The sequence below is a fragment of the Pituophis catenifer genome, unplaced genomic scaffold (assembly GCF_029215685.1).
Source record: "Pituophis catenifer annectens isolate HBS135680 unplaced genomic scaffold, rPitCat1.0.hap2 SCAF_8, whole genome shotgun sequence".
In the NCBI taxonomy this organism is placed as follows: domain Eukaryota; kingdom Metazoa; phylum Chordata; class Lepidosauria; order Squamata; family Colubridae; genus Pituophis; species Pituophis catenifer.
In genome coordinates this window covers 76,745,919-76,765,871 of record NW_027256888.1, presented here as the reverse complement: position 1 = coordinate 76,765,871, position 19,953 = coordinate 76,745,919, and the positions used below count along the sequence as shown (strand labels likewise).

General features: G+C 43.0%; 1 protein-coding gene across 1 annotated transcript; it reads right to left on the bottom strand.

Moving 5' to 3' along the window:
• Nucleotides 1–6,557: 6,557 nt before the first annotated feature.
• Nucleotides 6,558–8,215, bottom strand: UTP3 (UTP3 small subunit processome component). Its single transcript, XM_070948331.1, has one exon. The coding sequence runs from the start codon at nt 8,121–8,123 to the stop codon at nt 6,633–6,635; it is 1,491 nt and encodes a 496-aa protein (XP_070804432.1). The 5' UTR covers nt 8,124–8,215; the 3' UTR covers nt 6,558–6,632.
• Nucleotides 8,216–19,953: the final 11,738 nt, after the last annotated feature.

The window sequence follows — 19,953 nt, the reverse complement described above, 5'->3', positions numbered from 1 at the left end:
TCAAACCCAGCTTGGGCCCAGCCGGCCTGGGGAGAGAAGGGGAGGGAAAGCCTCGCCTTGACCCGGCCCCGAGCTCCGAGCTCCGCCCCAACCCCGCCGGCCTCGACTTCGGCCGGCCTCCTCGGCGCGCGTCCCGGCTCCTCCCCGGAGCGCACGGCGCGGCTCCCGGGGCAGAGCGCAGCCCGAGGAGGCGGGATCGCCTGGCAGGATCTGAGTAGATCCCTGGGGACGGGGGGGGGGGGGGGGAGGGGGGATCGGCTCGTTTGCTGGTCCGGCGAGGATGTTGGGGGTTTTTTTTTGGGGGGGGGGTTGCCCCCACCCTGGATTAGTTTCCATTTTTTTGGCAGTGGGATGTTTTTCCCCCGCCCCACATTTTCTTTCTATAATTTCTTGGGGGATGGCTTTCTCTTTTGCTGTACAGGTAGTCCTCGACTTGCAACAGTTCGTTTAGTGACCGTCCCAAGTGACAATGGCGCTGAAAAAAAGTGATTTATGAGTTATGACCCTATCACCGTTGCAGCACCCCTGTGGTCACAGGATCAAAATTTAAGGCAATTGGCAACTGACTCATATTTATGACGGTGGCGGGTTATGGGATCTCCTTTTGGGACCCTTCTGACAAGCAAAGTCAATGGGGAAGCCAGCTTCACTTAACAACCGTGTTAGTAATTTAGTAGTTAGTAGTAGTAACGGCAGGGATTCGCTTAACGAATGAAAGTGGCGACAAGAGTTATAAAATGGGACAAAACTTGCTTAACAAATTTCTCACTTAGTAATATAAATTCTGCACTCAATTATGGTCGTAAGTCGAGGACTGCCTGTAATTCTTATTTGGGTTTTTGGGGTAGTTTCAGTTCATTTTCCATTTTGATTTTTTTTCTCTTCACCCTAGAAATGCATGGAGAAATAACGTTTTTCTCAGACGTGGTGGTGGTAATTTTGCCATCATCATCATCATCATCATCATCATTATTATTTTCATTTCCTTGAAGGATTTCTTTCTCCTCTTTGTGTTATAATTCTTATTTGGGTTTGGATTAATGTTCCTTTTTAAATTATTTTCCTCTTTGCTCTGTAGTTTGGGTGGCTAAATAAGGTTTTTTTCAGAGGTGATGGTAGCATTGACATTTTCTTTCTCATTTCCTTGGAGCATTTCTTTGCTACAATTCTTATTTAGGTTTTGGGATGGTTTTGATTAATTTTCCATTTCATTTGTTTCTTCTTCACCCTATAGTTTGTGTGGGTGATAGGTTTTTTTCAGATTTTAAGGAGTTTTTTTAAAAAAATATATCAGTAAAGCAATTAACAGCATTGTGGTGTTATTCAGTTGGCCTATGCTATTCCACATTGCACATTTTAAAAAATAACATTAATTGTAGGGTCTTAAAAGGATCCGAAGCAGCCTTTTCCATCCAACAGATTTTATCAAATGGCATCATTTTCAGAAGTGATTTGCCATTGCTTCCTTCCTAGAGGCTCAGAGCAACTGGCCCAAAGCCTTTTGGCTAGTTTTCGTGCCTAATTTTTAATTTATTTATTTATTTATTATTATTTTTTATTTATTTATTGAATTTGTATACCGCCCTACTCCCGAAGGACTCAGGGCGGTGAACAGCCATAAAAATAAAACATGAAAGTACAAAATTTAAAATAGAGATAAAACAAATTAAATAAATTTGGCTGAACCATATTTAAAACCCCAATAATTTAAAACCAAATTTAAAATTCCCATTTAAAAGCGGAGAAGTTTAGGTCAGGCCGGCTTGCTGGAATAGGAACGTCTTAAGCGTGCGACGGAAGGTACGCAGATCCGGAATCCTCCGTATCTCGGGGGGGAGCTCGTTCCAGATAGTAGGTGCCCCCACAGAGAAGGCTCTCCCCCTGGGGGCCGCCAGTCGACATTGTTTGGCCGACGGCACCCGGAGGAGCCCCTCTCTATGGGAGCGTACTGGTCGGTGGGAGGCTATTGGTGGTAGCAGGCGGTCCCGTAAATAACCAGGTCCTAAGCCATGGAGCGCTCTAAAGGTGATAACCAAAACCTTGAAGCGCACTCGGAAGACCACCGGGAGCCAGTGCAGCTCGCGCAGGAGGGGCGTTACATGGGAGCGCCACGTCGCTCCCATCACCACCCGCGCGGCTGCACTCTGCGCCAGTTGGAGCCTCCGAGCGCTCCTCAAGGGGAGCCCCATGTAGAGAGCATTACAGTAGTCCAGACGGGAGGTGACGAGGGCATGAGTGACCGTGCGTAACGAGTCCCGATCCAGAAAGGGACGCAACTGGCGGATCAGGCGAACCTGATGAAAAATCCTCCCGGTCACGGCCGTCAAGTGCTCTTCTAAAGACAGCCGTGAATCCAGGAGGACACCCAAGTTGCGAGCCCTCTCCGTGGGGGCCAATGCTTCGCCCCCAATAGTCAGCGATGGCACCAGCTGACTATATCGGGACGTCGGAAACCACAGCCACTCGGTCTTGGATGGGTTGAGTCTGAGCCTGTTTCTCCCCATCCAGATCCGTACGGCCTCCAGGCACCGGGACATCACTTCAAGGGCATCGTTGGGGTGGTCTGGGGTGGAGATGTACAGCTGGGTGTCGTCAGCGTACTGATGGTACTCCACCCCAAAACCACGGATGATCTCACCCAGCGGCTTCACATAAATGTTGAACAAAAGGGGCGAGAGGACCGATCCTTGTGGTACCCCACATATAAGGGGCCTCGGGGTCGACCTCTGCCCCCCTGTCAACACAGACTGCGACCGGTCGGAGAGAAAGGAGGAGAACCACCGTAGTACGGTGCCTCCCACCCCCAACTCTTCCAACCGGTGCAGCATGATACCATGGTCGATGGTATCAAAAGCCGCTGAGAGATCTAATAGGACCAGGACAGAGGAACAACCTCTGTCCCGAGCCCTCCAGAGATCATCCACCAACGCGACCAATGCCGTTTCCGTGCTGTACCCAGGCCTGAAGCCCGACTGGAACGGATCTAGATACGTCGTTTCATCCAGGTACCGGGGAAACTGTCGTGCCACCACACTCAACAACCTTCGCAACAAAGCGAAGGTTGGAGACTGGACGATAATTAGCCAATATTGCCGGATCCAGGGAAGGCTTCTTGAGGAGAGGTCTCACCACCGCCTCTTTCAAGGCGGCGGGAAAGACACCCTCACTCAATGAAGCATTTATAATCCCCTGGAGCCAGCCTCGCGTCACCTCCCGGGAAGCCAGCACTAACCAGGAGGGGCACGGGTCCAACAAACATGTGGTCGCATTCAGTCTACCCAGAATCCTGTCCACGTCCTCAGGGGTCACAGAGTCAAACTCATCCCAGATAACATTCTCAGGACCTGCCTCCGTCATCCCCACTGGATCTACCCAGTCGGAGTCCAGTCCAATTATTGTTTTTCTATATTTATGGCTTTATTGTTGTACTTCACTTGGTCACTTTGTAAGATGGGCCGCCACAACTCTATGGCGAGAGAAGCAGCAAATAAATTAACGATATAAACAAGGACAATAATATAAATAGGACAAATAATGAACACAAACCGGAAAATTAATTAGTTTATGCAACCTTTCTCAACAGGATTAACATACTGCAATCTTTCCAAATAACCTTGTGCAGGTTCAGTACTGTTTACGTAGCTTTTAACAACTCTGAAATACTTAATTCTGAGCAAACAATATTACTCCATGAATGAAAATAATATTCAATTCAATGCATAGTAAATTTGTAAAGATTCATAGTAGTTACCGGTAGTTAATGAGTAGTAAAGCATGCACTGTGTTCTCAGGTCAGAATTTACAATTACATTTCCATTAATGTCATTACAAAAAGTAATGAGATTTGTATTCTATTGGATTTAAATTCACTTTTCATTTACTGTTTAAAGTTTTATGCCACTCTACTCCCCTGAAAAAACTTGTTTCTGAAATCTTGGCAGATAAATCAATATCCTTAAGCCTGTGTAATTGCCTTTCCCCATTATATAGCAATATTACTTGGCTCGTTTTTTTAAAATCACCTGGATCTTTTCTGTAAATAACGCATTGTAAATTTTATTTTTTCCAACCTCTGTCCAATGATATTTATCTAACAATTGGTAAGTGCTGATTTTCCCCATGGCAGGACATATTCCAATGTCCGATATGCTCTTAATTCCATGGATTAAATAGCACCAAGAAGAAAAAATAAGTTTCAGAAATTGGAACAGATGATAGATGGTAGGTTCTAGCTTGCAGGAGGGTTTTAAACAAAACCAGGACAACTATTAGCGATGCTGTAATTGCACAAAATGGAGTTGGATTAGATGATTGCCAAATTCCTTTCAAAATGTGAGAAAGTAATGTACAATTTTGCAGAATTTAACTTTGAATTTTTAAGAGTTTCTGGAGTCTGTGCTTTCTAATTTTTTATTTTTTTTTGTCAATTTTGAGCCATTTCGTTAAAACTAATAAGAATCCACAAAACTTAATAACCAGTTTTGCAAATTCTTCAGTAACTTTGCTATTGTATGGCAAATGGAACTGACAGGTACCATTTAACGAAGAACATATTCTAAAAATAACAACCAAACCAAACCAATCTCCCTCAATTTTTTACCTTCTATTATGCTGGTTTATGTTTGATACTCTTCAGATCCTGGCTGGAAGGTTCGGGGAATTGGTTTAAATTAACATCTGAAAATGACTTGGGGAAGACTAGATGTGATGTAACAATACAGTTTTCTCAGTAGGTGGCAGCATCTGACTAAACTTTTTAGGTTAAAATCTAAGCAGAGGGGTACTTAACTAATACTTGGATTAGGAAACTACCAGCCAATATCAAACCAGAGGATCAGACTGAAAAGTAGTTATGAAGTCCCACAGAAGGCATCAGCAAGCTGCTTTTGTACTGTGGCCAAGAAAAATACATGTATATATATATATCAGAAGTAACCAACAGTGAAGCTTGACTCCATGAAGACTTGACTTTTATGGAAGGTTACAATAGTATGAAACAACTTGGAAAGTTGTCCTGAATTGACAAGGCCAGTATGGATAGTCCTTGCCTTACGACCATAATTAAGCCCAAATTTCCTGTCGTTAAGTGAGACATTGGTTAAGGGAGTTTTGCCCCATTTTACCTTTCTTGACTCAGTTTGAGGGAATCACTGCAGTTGATAAAGTTAGCAACTTGGTTGTTAAGTGAATCTGGCTTCTCCACTGACTGCTTATCAGGTCGCAAAAGGGAATCACGTGACCTTAAGACACAGCAACGGTCATAAATATGAACCAGTTGCCGAGCATCTGAATTTTGATCACGTGATCATGGGGATAGCTGCAAAGGTGGTAACTCTGAAAAAAAGGTCTTAGGTCATTTTTTTCAGTGTGGTAACTGAACGGTTACTAAACAAACTGTTGTAAGTCGAGAACTACCTGTAGTTGTATCCAGTGGTAAACCAAGGAGACAACACTCTGCCCACAAATGCCTGTTATATTGTCATTTACCTCCCCGCTCCACTGCTATGTCCTGCCACATTCTATTCCAGAAATAATATCAATGGTCAAAGGAAGGAACCAAATGAACCATGATTGAAGAAAAGGCAGTGGTGGGTTCCTCCCGGTTCCGCCAAGCCGGTAGCGGTGACAATACAACATCACCGAACTGGTTCTCTTTGTTTGGGAGCTGGGCCCTCCTGCCCCCTCCCCGCGTTATTACCTTTTATTTGGCCCCACCCCCTATCTATTGGTGCCCCCCAAGTCCCAGCTGATCGGCTAGAAGAAAAGAAATTGTTTAAACTTTTGCCACCAGGCTTCAAAGGGCTGACCTACAGCTGATCAGTGTTAAAAGACAGTTTGATGGTAGACCGGTGCCTGCAAAAACAAATGAGTAGACCGGTGCCTCCAAAAACAAATAGGTAGACCAGTACAGCTCTGCAAGCAGTTAAAAGCCTGGTAGACCAGTACCTCTGCTAAATCCTAAAGAATTGTCACATGACCATCAAGCCACACCCACAAAATAAGCCACACCCACAGAACCGGTAGTAAAAATATTTAGAACCCACCCCTGAGAAAAGGAGGTGCCCCAGCTAGTGCTCATTTAAGCACTACAGATAGTTCTCAATTTACGATTATTATTGAGCCCAAAATCTCTGCTGCTAAGCAAGAGTTGTTAAGGGAATTTTGACCCATTTTACGACCTTTCTTGCCACAACTGTCAAGGTAGTAACACAGTTGTTATCTGAATCTGGCCTCCCCACTGACTTTACTTGCAAGGACCCAAAAGGTGATCATGTGACCCCAGGACACTGCAACCGTCATAAATATGAGGCAGTTGCTAAGTGTCTGAATTTTGATGCTGCAATGGTGGTAGGTTTTCATACAACTGTTGCAGCATTCCCATGATCAAATAATCAAAATTCAGACTTTTGGCAACTTTTTCCAGTGCTGTTGAAACTTCAAATGGTTAGTTTTTTTAAAAAAGTACTTTGAAGACTACCTGTCTATTAAAGTCAAACCCCTGTAATGGATACAACCCAGGAAGTGAGAACCATTATTAAAAATAATACAGCTTATAATTCTCAAAAAGAGATACATTTATTAAGTTCACGTCAACTAGTCTGCAAATAGGTGAATAGAAGGAAGACAGTGGATCACTTGAGCTTAATACTTTTCTTAACTCCAGCACGAATGCCAGACAATTCGCCTGCGTATTTTTGCGTTTCTCTTCGGAATTCACGAACTTGTCCCCTTCTACGGATCTTGGCTTTTCTGAATTTCTCACGATGTTTGACTCTTGGGTTACGATCAATCTTCTTTCTTCTAGGCGTTAGGCCTTTATTTTTCAACATCTGGTACGTTGCTCCTCTCTTTTGATCCGATTCTTCCTCTTCAACGACTGGAAGACTCGTGCCTTCTTTTTCTTCTCGTTTCCTCTTCTTCTTAAGCATGATCTTCTCTTCCATCTCTTTGTAAAACTCCAATGCAGCTTGCTCATCAAAATCAGAATCATCTGCCAGTTCGTCTTCAGCCTCATCGTTTGTAAAGCTTGGTGATTTCGTTTTCCTTTTATGAACCGTTTTTCTAACAAACGGCGTGGACTTCTTCTCCTTCCTGTTCTCCACCCCATCGGTCTCGTTACTACGGAATTCCTTAAGAAGCAGGCGAACCTCTGGCAACAGTTTTTGGTCCACCACCGCTAAGTCATTGATCAGGTTCCTATAAGTGACAAGCCTTTCGATGACGGGATGGCCGTGGATTGGAATCCTTTTCGCTTTCAGCACCAAGTAAAAACTGATGTTGCAGCAGTAGTTCAGATAGAGGTGGTACTTGGTTCGCAAATACTGGCTCCCTTTTCCCTCCGGGATGACCCCGTCCCCCATCATCTGCACGAGGGGCTCCAGTTCATCTCTGAGCTCCAGGACTTTGGCTTCGAAATCCTGAATCAACTCCAGCAGTTCGGGAGATTCTTTCCTCAGCAATTTCAGCTGCTCTTTTTTAGAAAGGGACGCCAAGTCCTTGGCGATTTTCTGCCCGGATTCTTTCCCGCTCGTCGGCTCCGCTGCCCTGGCGTAAGCCTGAAGGAGATCCAAGCCGTAGTCTTCCTCGCCCAAGTTCTCCGCCATCCTCCTCTGAATGGCCTGAGCTTCCGCTTCTTCTTCCAGCTCCTCGGCTTCCACTTCTTCCTTGGTCTTCTTGGGGGCTTTGGGACGGCGGGCTGCCCCCTCGTAGTCGGTGCCATAGTAGAGCTTCTTTCTCTCACCCCAAGCTAGCTCGCTGGGGAGGCCTGAGCCCCATCTGCCTTCGCCCCGCTGCTCTTCCAGGTCGCTGTCCATGTCCAGAGGCTCATCGTCCTCCTCTTCATCATCATCATCATCATCACCACCAGGCCCCGCGTCCCCCTCTTCCTCAGACTCGCTATTCTCAGACAGCTGCAGGCCCAGCACCTCTTCTTCCTCCTCTTCCTCCTCCTCCTCTTCCTCGCTGCCCAGCGCCGCCAGCACCGCCTCCTCCAGCCGCCGCTCGTGGAAGTCGTCCGCCTCCTCCGTCACGAGCGGCTCCCCCGGCTCCGGCTCCTCTATCTTCTCTTCGCGGCCGGCCGAGGCCCGCAAAGCCGGCGGGATTCTCCGGCGTGCCTTCACCATGATGGCCGCCGAACCCCTCAAAAATAAAGGTGGGGGGGAGGAAAAAAAACCGGGGAAATGTGACACAACGGTCGCAACGGTCACGCCGGCGGGGCCAAGATACGACTTCCGGGTCGAGGTTGAGGCCAACTCGGAGCCCGCTTCCGGTTTCTGGGAAAGGAAAGAGGTGACCCTTCTGTTACTTGTCGCCTCTGTTCCGTACGCCAATCTTGGCTTTCCCCCTCCCATGGCTTAACTTCCGGCGGTTTTGAGCTTCCGGTTGTGGAGAGCTTGGGGCGCTCTGTTTGAAAAAAAGACTATAGAGAGTGGGAGCCTGTTTTATGAAAGGGCGTGGCGTCAGCGTGGAGCCCTTCTGGCTTTTGGCTCTTTTGCCCGCCGCCATTCCTGGCCCCCTTGAAGGGGTGAGCAACTGTGGCCCTTTTACAACCTGTGGACTTCAACTCCCAGAATTCCTGAGCCAGCTTGTCTGTCTCAGGAATTCTGGGAGTTGAAGTCCACAGGTTGTAAAAGGGCCACAGTTGCCCACACCTGTAAGGAATATATTGCTTTTTTATGCATCTGGGGAAAATCTGCCTCTGGAAGGCCGACAAATTATTAATGATGCCTGCCTTTGGCTTTGTTTTCCATTTTAATTTTTCTTTCTGCTTTAATCACCTATCATTATCTTCCATTTACCTATCTATCAACCTGTCTGTCTACCTATCTACTACCTTCCTATCATCTACCTATCAAACTTTGTCTTATCTATCATCTATCATTATATACCATATCTATGTCTGTCTGTCTCACGCACACATCTATCTATATCTATCTTCTCTCTCTCATATCTATCCATATCTGTCTATCCATTATCTATCTATCCATCTATCCATTACCTTATCTATTATCTATCATCTCTCTATATTAATCAATTTGTATTTATATTATTTTCTCTCTCATCTATATCTATCTATCTACCTATCATCTCTACCTATCAATATTTGTATTTAGATTTATTTTCTCTCATCTCTATCTATCTATCTATCTATCTATCTATCTATCTATCTATCTATCTATCTATCTATCTATCTATCTATCTAAAATCCATCTGGTTCAGTTCCAAGTTGGGAGAAAGAGTTGGAAATAACATGGAGAGAAAGACTGAGTCTGCTTTCTTTCTTTAACAGCATGTTTCTCCATTTCTCCCTTTGGGGAAATATATTCTGCTTTTAATATTTCCAAAAATGTTTCATTCTTCTGGGTGGGGGAGGTGGGGGCTTCCCACTCCTATCTATCTATCTATCTATCTATCTATCGTATCCTTATTTCTATCCTTACGATTTATATTGACTGTTTCCTAATATGATTCTATTGTTTATTTGTACCCTATGACTATCATTAAGTGTTGTACCTTATGATTCTTGACAAATGTATTGTGTCTTTTTATGTATACTGAGAGGCATATGCAGCCAGACAAATTCCTTGTGTGTCCAATCACACTTGGCCAATAAAGAATTCTATTCTATTCTATTCTATTCTATTCTATTCTATTCTATTCTATTCTATTCTATTCTATTCTATTCTATTCTATTCATCTATCATCTACCATTATCTACCTATCTACCTCTGTCTGTCTATGTCTGTCAGTCATCTACCTATCAACCTTTTTCTGTCTATCATTCATCCACCCATTCATCTATCTATTATTATCTACCATCTATCAACCTTTCTATCTTCTTCTATTATCTATTTTTCTATCTATCTATCTATCTATCTATCTATCTATCTATCTATCTATCTATCTTACGCTGTATAGTTACTATGTGCTACCTCTGTCAGTCATCTATTTATCATTATCTACCATCTGCCTATCAACCTCTTTCTATCTGTCTGTCTTATCTAAAAGAATTGGCCACCCAACTGCAATGGATTCTACTGTCCATTTTTTTATACTGTATGGCTACTACGTGCTTTTTATTGCTGTTCCTTAGATTTGCAAACTTTAGTAATAGCAGCCAGACAAAGGAATATGTAATTGAACTTTACTGTCACCAAATAAGTGTCCATAGGGAACTGGGGTAGATCTTTCCTCGACTTGGACGTGATGCAAGATTTAAGATGGCTGGTATTTTTATTCATTTATTACGACATTTTTCTTTGTAAGTAACTCAAGAACGCCAAGGAAGACCAAGAATGGAGAGTAGCTTGGGAAGTCAAATGCCCATCTTGTCGTCAAGAAAACTGCCTCCAATGTGATCTGCTGGCAGGAGAGATCTTAAAATACAAGATGACAGTCATAATTGTGTGATGAAAACCCTGTGACCATGAAGTTTTGGCTTCGCTCATAAACCACGATGCCCCTGTTTGTGTTTATGAAGTGAGGAGTTGAATTTTACTAGAGGCCATGGTGGTGCAATGGTCAGAATGCAGTACTACAGGGTTAATTCAATGCTCACTCCAGGAGTTCGATTCTGACCGGCTCAAGGTTGACTCAGCCTTCCATCCTTCCGAGGTGGGTAAAATGAGGACCCAGATTGTTGGGGATAATAAGCTGACTCTGTAAACCGCTAGAGAGGGCTGTAAAAGCACTGTGAAGCGGTATATAAGTCTTAAGTGCTATTGCTATCTTCTACCAGGAGATGGAAACAGTTACAGGTTTTCAAAGAGATAAAACTCAGGGCGTTGATCTCCAAGCCAATCCACAAGGGTACAATGCCTGTGTAACCTCTCTTCTCCTTTCCTCATGATCATACAGATAGTCTTTGACTTATGACCACTATCGAGCCCAAAATTTCCATTGCCAAGTGAAGCAGTTGTTAAGTGAGTTCCGCCTCATTTTATGACCTTTTTTTGCCACGCTTGTTAAGCAGCGTACTGCAGTTGTTAACAGAATCATGTGGTTGTTAAACAAATTTGACTTTCCCCGTTGATTTTGCATGCAGGGAGCTGGCTGGGAAGTTTACCAATGGTGACCCCCAGGATAGTCATAAATACATGCCAGTTACCAACTACAACGCTGCTACATGCTACAACGGTCATAACTGAAAAATGGCCACATGTCCCGTTCCCCCCCCCCCTTTTAGTGCCATTGTAACTTTGGTCATTAAATAAATAGGATGGATACATGGACAATAGTGGCCAAAACTGTGGAAACCTTTTGGGAAAAGTGTATTTTTGAGTTTTGATGGCTAATAACACCACTTTTTTTTTGGAGTTTCAAGATAATCCTATTCCACTGCTGGAATGGCCTGGGAATAGCCCAGACCTTAACCCAATTGAAAATCTATGCAGCTGACTAAAAAACTTGTTAGTCAGAAGCGACCCAGCAATAAAACCCAGTTAATAGAAGCCATCATTCTATCTTGGTTTCACATTATAACAGCTGCAGAACTAAAAGACTTGGTTCACTCCATGGGAAGACGTTGTAAGGCTGTAATTCATGCTAAAGGTTACCTAACTAAGTCTTAACTGACATGGTGATCATTTTTGTATATCTCGTTTTTTCTATGGTGATAATTTTTGTATATTTTGTTTTTTCTAAAAGTGTTTCACTTTTCTTCTTTATACTGTAACTGCTATTTTAACAGCAAATCCTTCATAAAAGTTATTGCATTACATTCTTGATTAAATTATCTTCCCATTGATATATAATTTTATGGTACTACCATTACAAAAAAAAAAAAAGTGGTGTTATTAGCTAGTTTTTAGAAAATACACTTTTCCCAAAAGGTTTCCACAATTCTGGCCACTACTGTAATATCTCAAAGAAGATGAGAAAGCTGATGTGAAATAATGGCTTTCTTCTGAGAGATTAAACAGCTTTGAGTCTTTGTCCCAATTATTAAACCTGGCTTATTTAACTCTTAATTCCTCCTCAATTATAGCAGCTGCACCTGTTTTGTGGTTTTCTTAAAAATAAACTGCCACCTGGGCTGTTTGCATACAATGGTTCCAGGGTTCGGCCTAATATATCACTTTGTGGGTATCGGATGCATTCTTTTTCCACCACAACAACTCTTGGAGTCATCTCATTGTTCCTCTGTTGTTGTGTGTCTCTCTTTCGGCTTTCTGCACTTTGTCGATTGAGAAGAGGCGCTGTGTAAAATATTCCCACGTGGCAGTTTTATCATGGTTGTATGGAGGCATACAGCAGAAAAAAAAATCTGATTATATCTGATTATACTTTAAAGGTAAAGTAGCTTTAATTGAAGTGAATTATTGATAATTTACATAATGCCTGCATAATTTATAATGCCTTGGTAAGGCCACGCTTGGAATACTGCATTCAGTTTTGGTCGCCATGATGTAAAAAAGATGTGGAGACTCTAGAAAGAGTGCAGAGAAGAGCAACAAAGATGATGAGGGGACTGGAGGCTAAAACGTATGAAGAATGCTTGCAGGAACTGGGTATGTCTAGTTTAATGAAAAGAAGGATTAGGGGAGACATGATAGCAGTGTTCCAATATCTCGGGCTGCCACAAAGAAGAGGGAGTCAAACTATTCTCCAAAGCACCTGAGGGCAGGAGAAGAAGCAATGGGTGGAAACTAATCAAGGAGAGAAGCAGCCTAGAACTGAGGAGAAATTTCCTGACAGAACAATTAATCAGGGGAGCAACTTGCCTCTAGAAGTTGTGAATGCTCCAACACTTGAAATTTTTAAGAAGATGTTGGATAACCATTTGTCTGAACTGGTGTAGGGTTTCCTTGCCTAAGCAGGGGGTTGGACTAGAAGACCTCCAAGGTCCCTTCCAATTCTCTTATTCTATTAAACCTGCCAAGGCTTCTATCTGATAACCACTTTGCTGGGTTGTTGGTTTTTTTTTAGCTGGCACTCACCTTCAGCTAAACAACTTTCCTTTGGGAGAGACTTCAACCCATTGGTTGAATAAATAAAATCTCAGGCACTGACACTGCAAAGCAGGTGACAAGTGGCTTGAAGGATTGGAAGGGGAGGGTGGGTGAGGAGGAAGGACAGCCATTCACACTCAGGCTTTGGAGAAGACCCCAAAAAGGGGGTTGAACACAGACACACATGATAATTTACATGGACATTTCGATAGCCAAAAAACCTAAAGAACTTATAATTGACTTCAGGAGGAAGAGAGATGTACATTTACCATTGTACATAAATGGTGAGAAAGTGGAGAGGGCGGGTAGTTTTAAATTTCTGGGCATTTATATCTCGAAGGACCTCTCATGGACTATGAATGCTAACACGCTTGCGAAGAAGGCACAGAAGAAGCTGTACTTCCTGAGAATGCTCAGAAAGATAAATCTATCTCACCATCTACTTCTGTCCTACTATCGCAGCACCATTGAGAGTGTCCTGACATATGGCATTCTTGCATGGTATGTGAGCAGCTCTGTAGCGGACAAAAAAAGCTCTACAGAGAATCATTAAAACTGCCCAGAATATCATCGGACTCCAGGTACCATCCTTGGACGACATCTTCGCATCTCGCTGTTTGAGAAAGTTGCATAGCATTCTCAGGGACTCTTCCCATCCTGCTTACAATCTTTTTGGACTTTTGCCTTCGGGCAGAAGATACAGAACAATTAAAACTCGGACCACACACATTTTCTGAATAGTTTTTATCCCAGAGCTATAATTGCACTCCACAATGAACTAAAGGGCCACCATCAGTGAGCTGTTGGACAGCATTTCTTGATCTGTTGTGTGGATGTTTGGGTGGTTTAGGGGTGGGGAATTTGTGGTGGGTGGGAGTGTGTTTGGGGATTGTTATGTATGTTGGACCTGGTCTTTGGGGGTTAAGTGAATTTCATTGTATGGGTATACTGTGTATACATGTATAATGACAATAAAGTTATTATTATTATTATTATTATTATTATTATTATTATTATTATTATTATTATTATTATTATTATTATTATTATTATAACAGTTTCTTTGACATTGAGAACAATTAACCAGTGGAACAGCTTGCCTCCAGAACTTGTGAATGCTCCAATGCTGGAAGTTTTTAAGAAGGGATTGGACAACCAATTGTCTAAAATGTATAGGGGGTTGGACTAGAAGACCTCCAAGGTCCCTTCCAACTTTGTTATTCTATTATTCTGTTCGATACACAAAGGGTTTGCAATTATTTTCTTGTATGATTTTTTAAAAAACTTTCCCACCTAGTTCATAGCTTCCTGCCTTTCCATCCAAATATTAATCCAAGACAATCCCATTTAGATAAGACAAAGCTAAATGGTTTCTTGCCACTTCCTGAGGCTTACTTGAGATTAACATAGGCAAAAATGAACACAAGTTTTGTGTGTGGGTTGTCTTCCTTATTTATTCAGACTTTTCATCTCAAATACCGCATTTTAACTCTTCTATCACATTTTAACACAATTCAATTGAGCTGAGTGTCCTCCAGGCAAAAATAAAACAAGGAGAGTTGGGAAAATGTTTGCAAAAAAGCTGTATAAAATGGCAAGTCAACAACTAAATAACATTCTTATAGCTAGGAGTCAGAGTAGTAGAATCCCAGCCTTGCAGATAGTCCTCGACGTACGGACACAATTGAACCCAAACTTTCCAATGTTCAAGCCAGGCAGTTGTCAAGTGAGTTTTGCCCCGTTTTACGACCTTTTTGCCCCAGGCATTAAGCAAATCACAGCAGTTGTTAAATAGTCCTTAAGCAAATCTGGATTCTCCCATTGATTTTGCTTGTCGGAAGTCGGTTGGGAAGATTACAAAGATTGGTCAGATGACGGAACCAGTGCAGCAGTGGTGGGTTCCTCCCGGTTCAGCCCGGTTCAGCCGAGCCAGTAGCGGTGATAATATGACGTCACCGAACCGGTTCTCTTTGTTCGGGAGCTGGGTCCTCCCGCCCCCCCCGTGTTATTCTTACCTTTTATTTGGCCCCACCCCCAATCTATTGCTGCCTTCTGAGTCCCAGCTGATCGGCTAGAAGGAAAAAAACTGTTTAAACTCTTGCCGCGGGGCTTCAAAGGGCCGCCCTACAGCTGATCAGTGTTAAAAGGCAGGGTGCTGGTAGACCAGTGCGCTCAAAAAACAAATGGGTAGACTGGTGCCTCCAAAAACAAATGGGTAGACCGGTACAGCTCTGCAAGCAGTTAAAAACCTGGTAGACCAGTACCTCTGCTAAATCCTAAAGAATTGTCACATGACCATCAAACCATGCCCACAAAATAAGCCACGCCCACAGAACCGGTAGTAAAAATTTTAGAACCCAGAACCCTGCAGTGCAGCCATTTGCCGAGTGTCCAAATTTTGTTCATGTGGCTACAGGGATGCAGCTGCAATGGTCGTAAGTGTGGAAAGCGGTCATAAGTCACTTTTTTTCAGTGCCGTTGTAATTTTGATCACTAAATGAACAATTGTATGTAGAGGACATACAACCTCGATGGATCTGTTTTAAAAGATGCAAGTAACGCAGTTGGTGTCGGAAATTATTCCGGCACAAATTTCTTGCAATAAGAAGCTTCCTGGAAAAGCAGATTAGCCTGAAAGGAAACCACAAGCATTTTGTAACTAGCACAAGACCTGTATTGCACACACACACACACATACACAAATCAGGATCTGTCAACTGTGGCTTTAATTTGGGAAAACATTTATTATTTATTTATTTAAGTGTATTAGGCACCCAGCTCCAATGGAAACATAGAGGAGAAAGGGCAGTTTTGCTCAGATATGAATGACAAAATTCAGACTGGTTAAACCTAGCAGAGAGGCGAACTTTGCTTCGAAAAGCTTAATTCTCCCCCGTGTCATTCTTCAGATGACAACCAGAATTCCTAATGTTTTCAGAAATTCATTATTACCCTGTTTCCCCGAAAATAAGACCCAACCGGAAAATAAGTCCTAGCATGATTTTTCAGGATGCTCATAATATAAGTCCTACCCCCCAAAATAAGCCCCAGTTAAGAGTGTCAGGGGGGACGTGGTGGCTCAAGATGCTGAGCTTGTCGATCGAAAGGTCGGCAGTTCAGCGGTTCGAATCTCTATTGCCGTGTAACGGGGTGAGCTCCCGTGACTTGTACCAGCTTCTGCCAACCTAGCAGTTCGAAAGCAGGTAAAAAATGCAAGTAGAAAAATAGGGACCACCTTTGGTGGGAAAGTAACAGCGTTCTGTGCGTCTTTGGTGTTTAGTCATGCCGGCCACATGACCACCAAGACGTCTTTGGACAGCGCTGGCTCTTCGGCTTTGAAACGGGAACGAGTTGGGAACGACTAGCACATACAGTATGTGTTAGGGGAACCTTTACCTTAAGATTGTCAGCCACATGGATGCATTTAGTACTGTATTTCCCCCAAAATAAGACCTAACCAGAAAATAAGCCCTAATGCGTCTTTTGGAGCAAAAATTACTATAAAACCCAGTCTTATTTTCAGGGAAACACGGTACTTGTGCTCCCTGTAAACTCTCCATGGACTGTCAGCTTCTTGTCGCTTCAGTTTGTCCTTGCCTTAACAACCATTCATTTAGTGACCATTCAATGACCCTGGAGGAAAAAAGGGACTTCTGATCCTTAAACACACAACTCTGACAGCCTCCCCATGATCATATGATCAAAATCCAGATGGTTGGCCACTGGCTCATATTTATGACAATTGCGGTGTCCCTGGGTCATGCGACCCCTTTTTGCGACCTTCTGACGAGCAAAGTCAACGGGGAAGCCGGATTCACTTAGCAACCAGGGTCCTGATTTAACAACCGCAGTGATTCACTTAACAATGGCAGCAAGAAATGTCATAACATGGGACCAAACTCACTTAACAACTCTCTTGCTTAGCAGCCGAAATTTTGGGTTCAATTCTGGTCGTAAGTTGAGGATATTTTTTTAAACTCCTTTTCCCCTAAGATCTGCAGTTTCTGTCCATGTCACACCCTCTCTGCCCTTTGGCTGCTTTTAACCTAGTGGAAATATAATAATCATATCTTTCTTTGAGGTTTAAGCCTTGCTTTGTATACTACGTTGGATCCTGAGGGGCAAATAACATGGGTTTTATAATTTGTTAACTAACATAGTTATTTTGTATTTTAATCTGATTTATATTCTTTCTTTTAAAGTGATGTTCAAGATTTATTAGCTTTTAACATTCCTAAACTGATAAACAAGCTGGAGACTAGCTCCTGATAAGAAAAGTTTGTTAGTACAAATTAGGGTCTGGCTTATCTCTTTTGTGAACCCGAAACAACCTTTCTCCTTACAATTTATTCCCCTTCAGCAGTGGTGGATTGCTACCGGTTCACCCCGGATTGGGCGAACTGGTAGCGCCAGCAGTGAGAGGCTCCGCCCACCCAGCCAGACGTCTCTGCGCATGTGTTGAAGCTTCTGCACATGCACACACGTGTGCGAGCATGCATGCCCGCGTGTAAGAATGCCCGCGCCCGCAAGCAAATCAGTAGTGACCTTAATTGAAACCCGCTACTGCCCTTCAGACCTCATTTTAATAAACATGTATGCTATTATCCTGTCCAATCAACTTCCCTCTTTCAGATTTCTTTGTTATGTTAACTATAAAAGGGGATGTAAGCAAAATATTGGGGTTCCCTCTTGGAACGAGGAATCCCTTTTGACTGAAATATTCTGATAAATTGTAATAAAATGATCTTTCCATCTCGGTTTGTCTCATTGGAAAATATACACATCAAGGCACGAGCCTGAAAAAGCCATATTTGGCCATCAGTCCAGTTGTGGTTAGTCGTGGGTAGCTGTGTTACGCTGGCCTTTTCCGAAGAAAAGACCAAGACATCCCACCTGATGCTAATAATATATTACTTCGAAGTCTTGGTTTGAAAATTCAGTTGGGGGCGTCCTCGGCAAAATAGCCTGTCTTTTGTGGTTACACAACCAACAAAGGAACTGAAACTTTATTCTTTAGAAATCAAACTGTGGTCAGAAAGTGGGTGTTTTTACGTGGGTGCTTGGAGGCAGTTAAGGCCCCGAACTGTACAGCTGAAGGATTGAAAAAGGCAGCTTGAAATCTAGTTAGAAATTACTGTCTTTGTGCCGGCCGCAACAGTTTATTCTAATAAAAATAAAACCATTGCATCCCTCACCACAGGATTCATGTGAATTTGCTAGCCAATGCAAGAATAGCTGTGTCACAGCTTGTCTTTGTAACTGCCATCTTTCCCCCCGCCCCATTTTTCTCTTTCCTGTCTCTTCCCCTACACACACAGAGATTGTGTGTGTATACTTTATATACACGTATGTTGAGTGTATATACCAGGGGTCAGCAACCTGCGACTCTGGAGCCGCATGTGGCTCTTTCACCCCTCTGCTACGGCTCCCTGTCACTCAAAATATGCATCACAACTGCCAATGTGCGACACCCACCGGCATGCGATTTATTGAGCTTTTCAACCCCCGGTAGGCCAACCACGGATAACTCCAAGAAAAGAAAAGTTTCAGAAGAAAACAGAATGTTTAATTCAACTACACATGCTAGTTTTGTGGCCGCTCAAGAAATAGTCAGACACGGGAAGGCTTTTGTGGCTCCCGGTGTTTTCTTTTCTGTGGGAAACGGGTCCAAATGGCTCTTTGAGTGTTTACGATTGCCAGACCCCTGGTATATACTTTATACTCTCTCTCTCTCTCTCTCTCTCTCTCTCTCTCTCTCTCTCTCTCTCTCTCTCTCTCTCTCTCACACACACACACACACACACACACACACACACACACATTTAATAGAGTTGGAAGGGACCTTGGAGGTCTTCTAGTCCACCCCCCTGTTCAGACAGGAGTCCTATACCTGGTGGTCCAACCTCTTCTAAAAAACAAAAAACCCTCTGAAGGCAACTCGTTCTACTGATTTATTTTCACTGACAGAAAATTTCTCTTTACTGTCAGGTTTACTTCAGCTTTACTTCTCTCCTCGGTTAATTTCCATCCATTGCTTCTCGTCCTGCCTTCAGGTACTTCAGAGAACAGCTTGACTCCCTCTTCTTCTTTGTGGCAGCCCCTCAGATATTGGAATTGACTGCTATCATGTCATCCCTTCTACAAGGGGCTGTAGAAGCAGAGAATGATTTAGAAAACCTTCACGTGATAACAATTTATCATTATGAAGGGTTGTTTTTTAAAAAAATTAAGACACCACAATTGGTTTGTGGTTTCTGCTGTAAAAGAATAATGGAACCATCTATAACTATAACAGACATTATTAACTATCCCATTGGAAATTGTTGTCTTTTTGTATTAGCTGAAAACTACTAGGATATTCTATTTATGCCCCAGTGGTCTCTCAGCGATAGTATGTATTCCAGAAAAAATTAAATTCCCAGGGAGTATAGCAGTACAGATAGTCCTCGAGTTACGACCACAATTGAGCCCAAACTCTATGTTGCTAAGTGAAACATTTGTTAAGGGAGTTTGCCCCACTTTACGACTTTTTTTGCCTCAGTTGTTAAGTGAATCGCTGCATTTGTTAAGTTAGTAACACGGTTGTTAAGTGAATTGGGTTTCCCCATTGACTTTGCTTGGTCAGAAGGTCGCAAAAGCGGATCACATGACCGCAGAACACTGCAGCCGTCATAACTATGAGGCAGTTGCCAAGCCTCTGAATTTTGATCATGTGACCATGGGAAATGCTGTAACGGTTGTAAGTATGGAAAACGGTCATAAGTCATTTTTTTCAGCGATGTTGTAACTTTGAGCGGTCACTAAATGAATTGCTGTAAGTTGAGGACTACCTGTACTAGGCAACATTAATTTGTTGAGTTCCAAAAGCAGCATTTTTCAAACTTGGCAACTTTAAGAGATGTGGATTTCAACTCCTGGGGAATTCTGGGAGTTGAAATCCGCATCTCTTAAAGCTGCCAAGTTTGAAAAACACTCTCCCAGAGCAGGGGTCCCCAACCTTTTG

Excerpts from the sequence above, each read along its gene's own strand:
- UTP3 (XM_070948331.1), bottom strand. The coding sequence starts at position 8,123 with ATGGTGAAGGCACGCCGGAGAATCCCGCCGGCTTTGCGGGCCTCGGCC.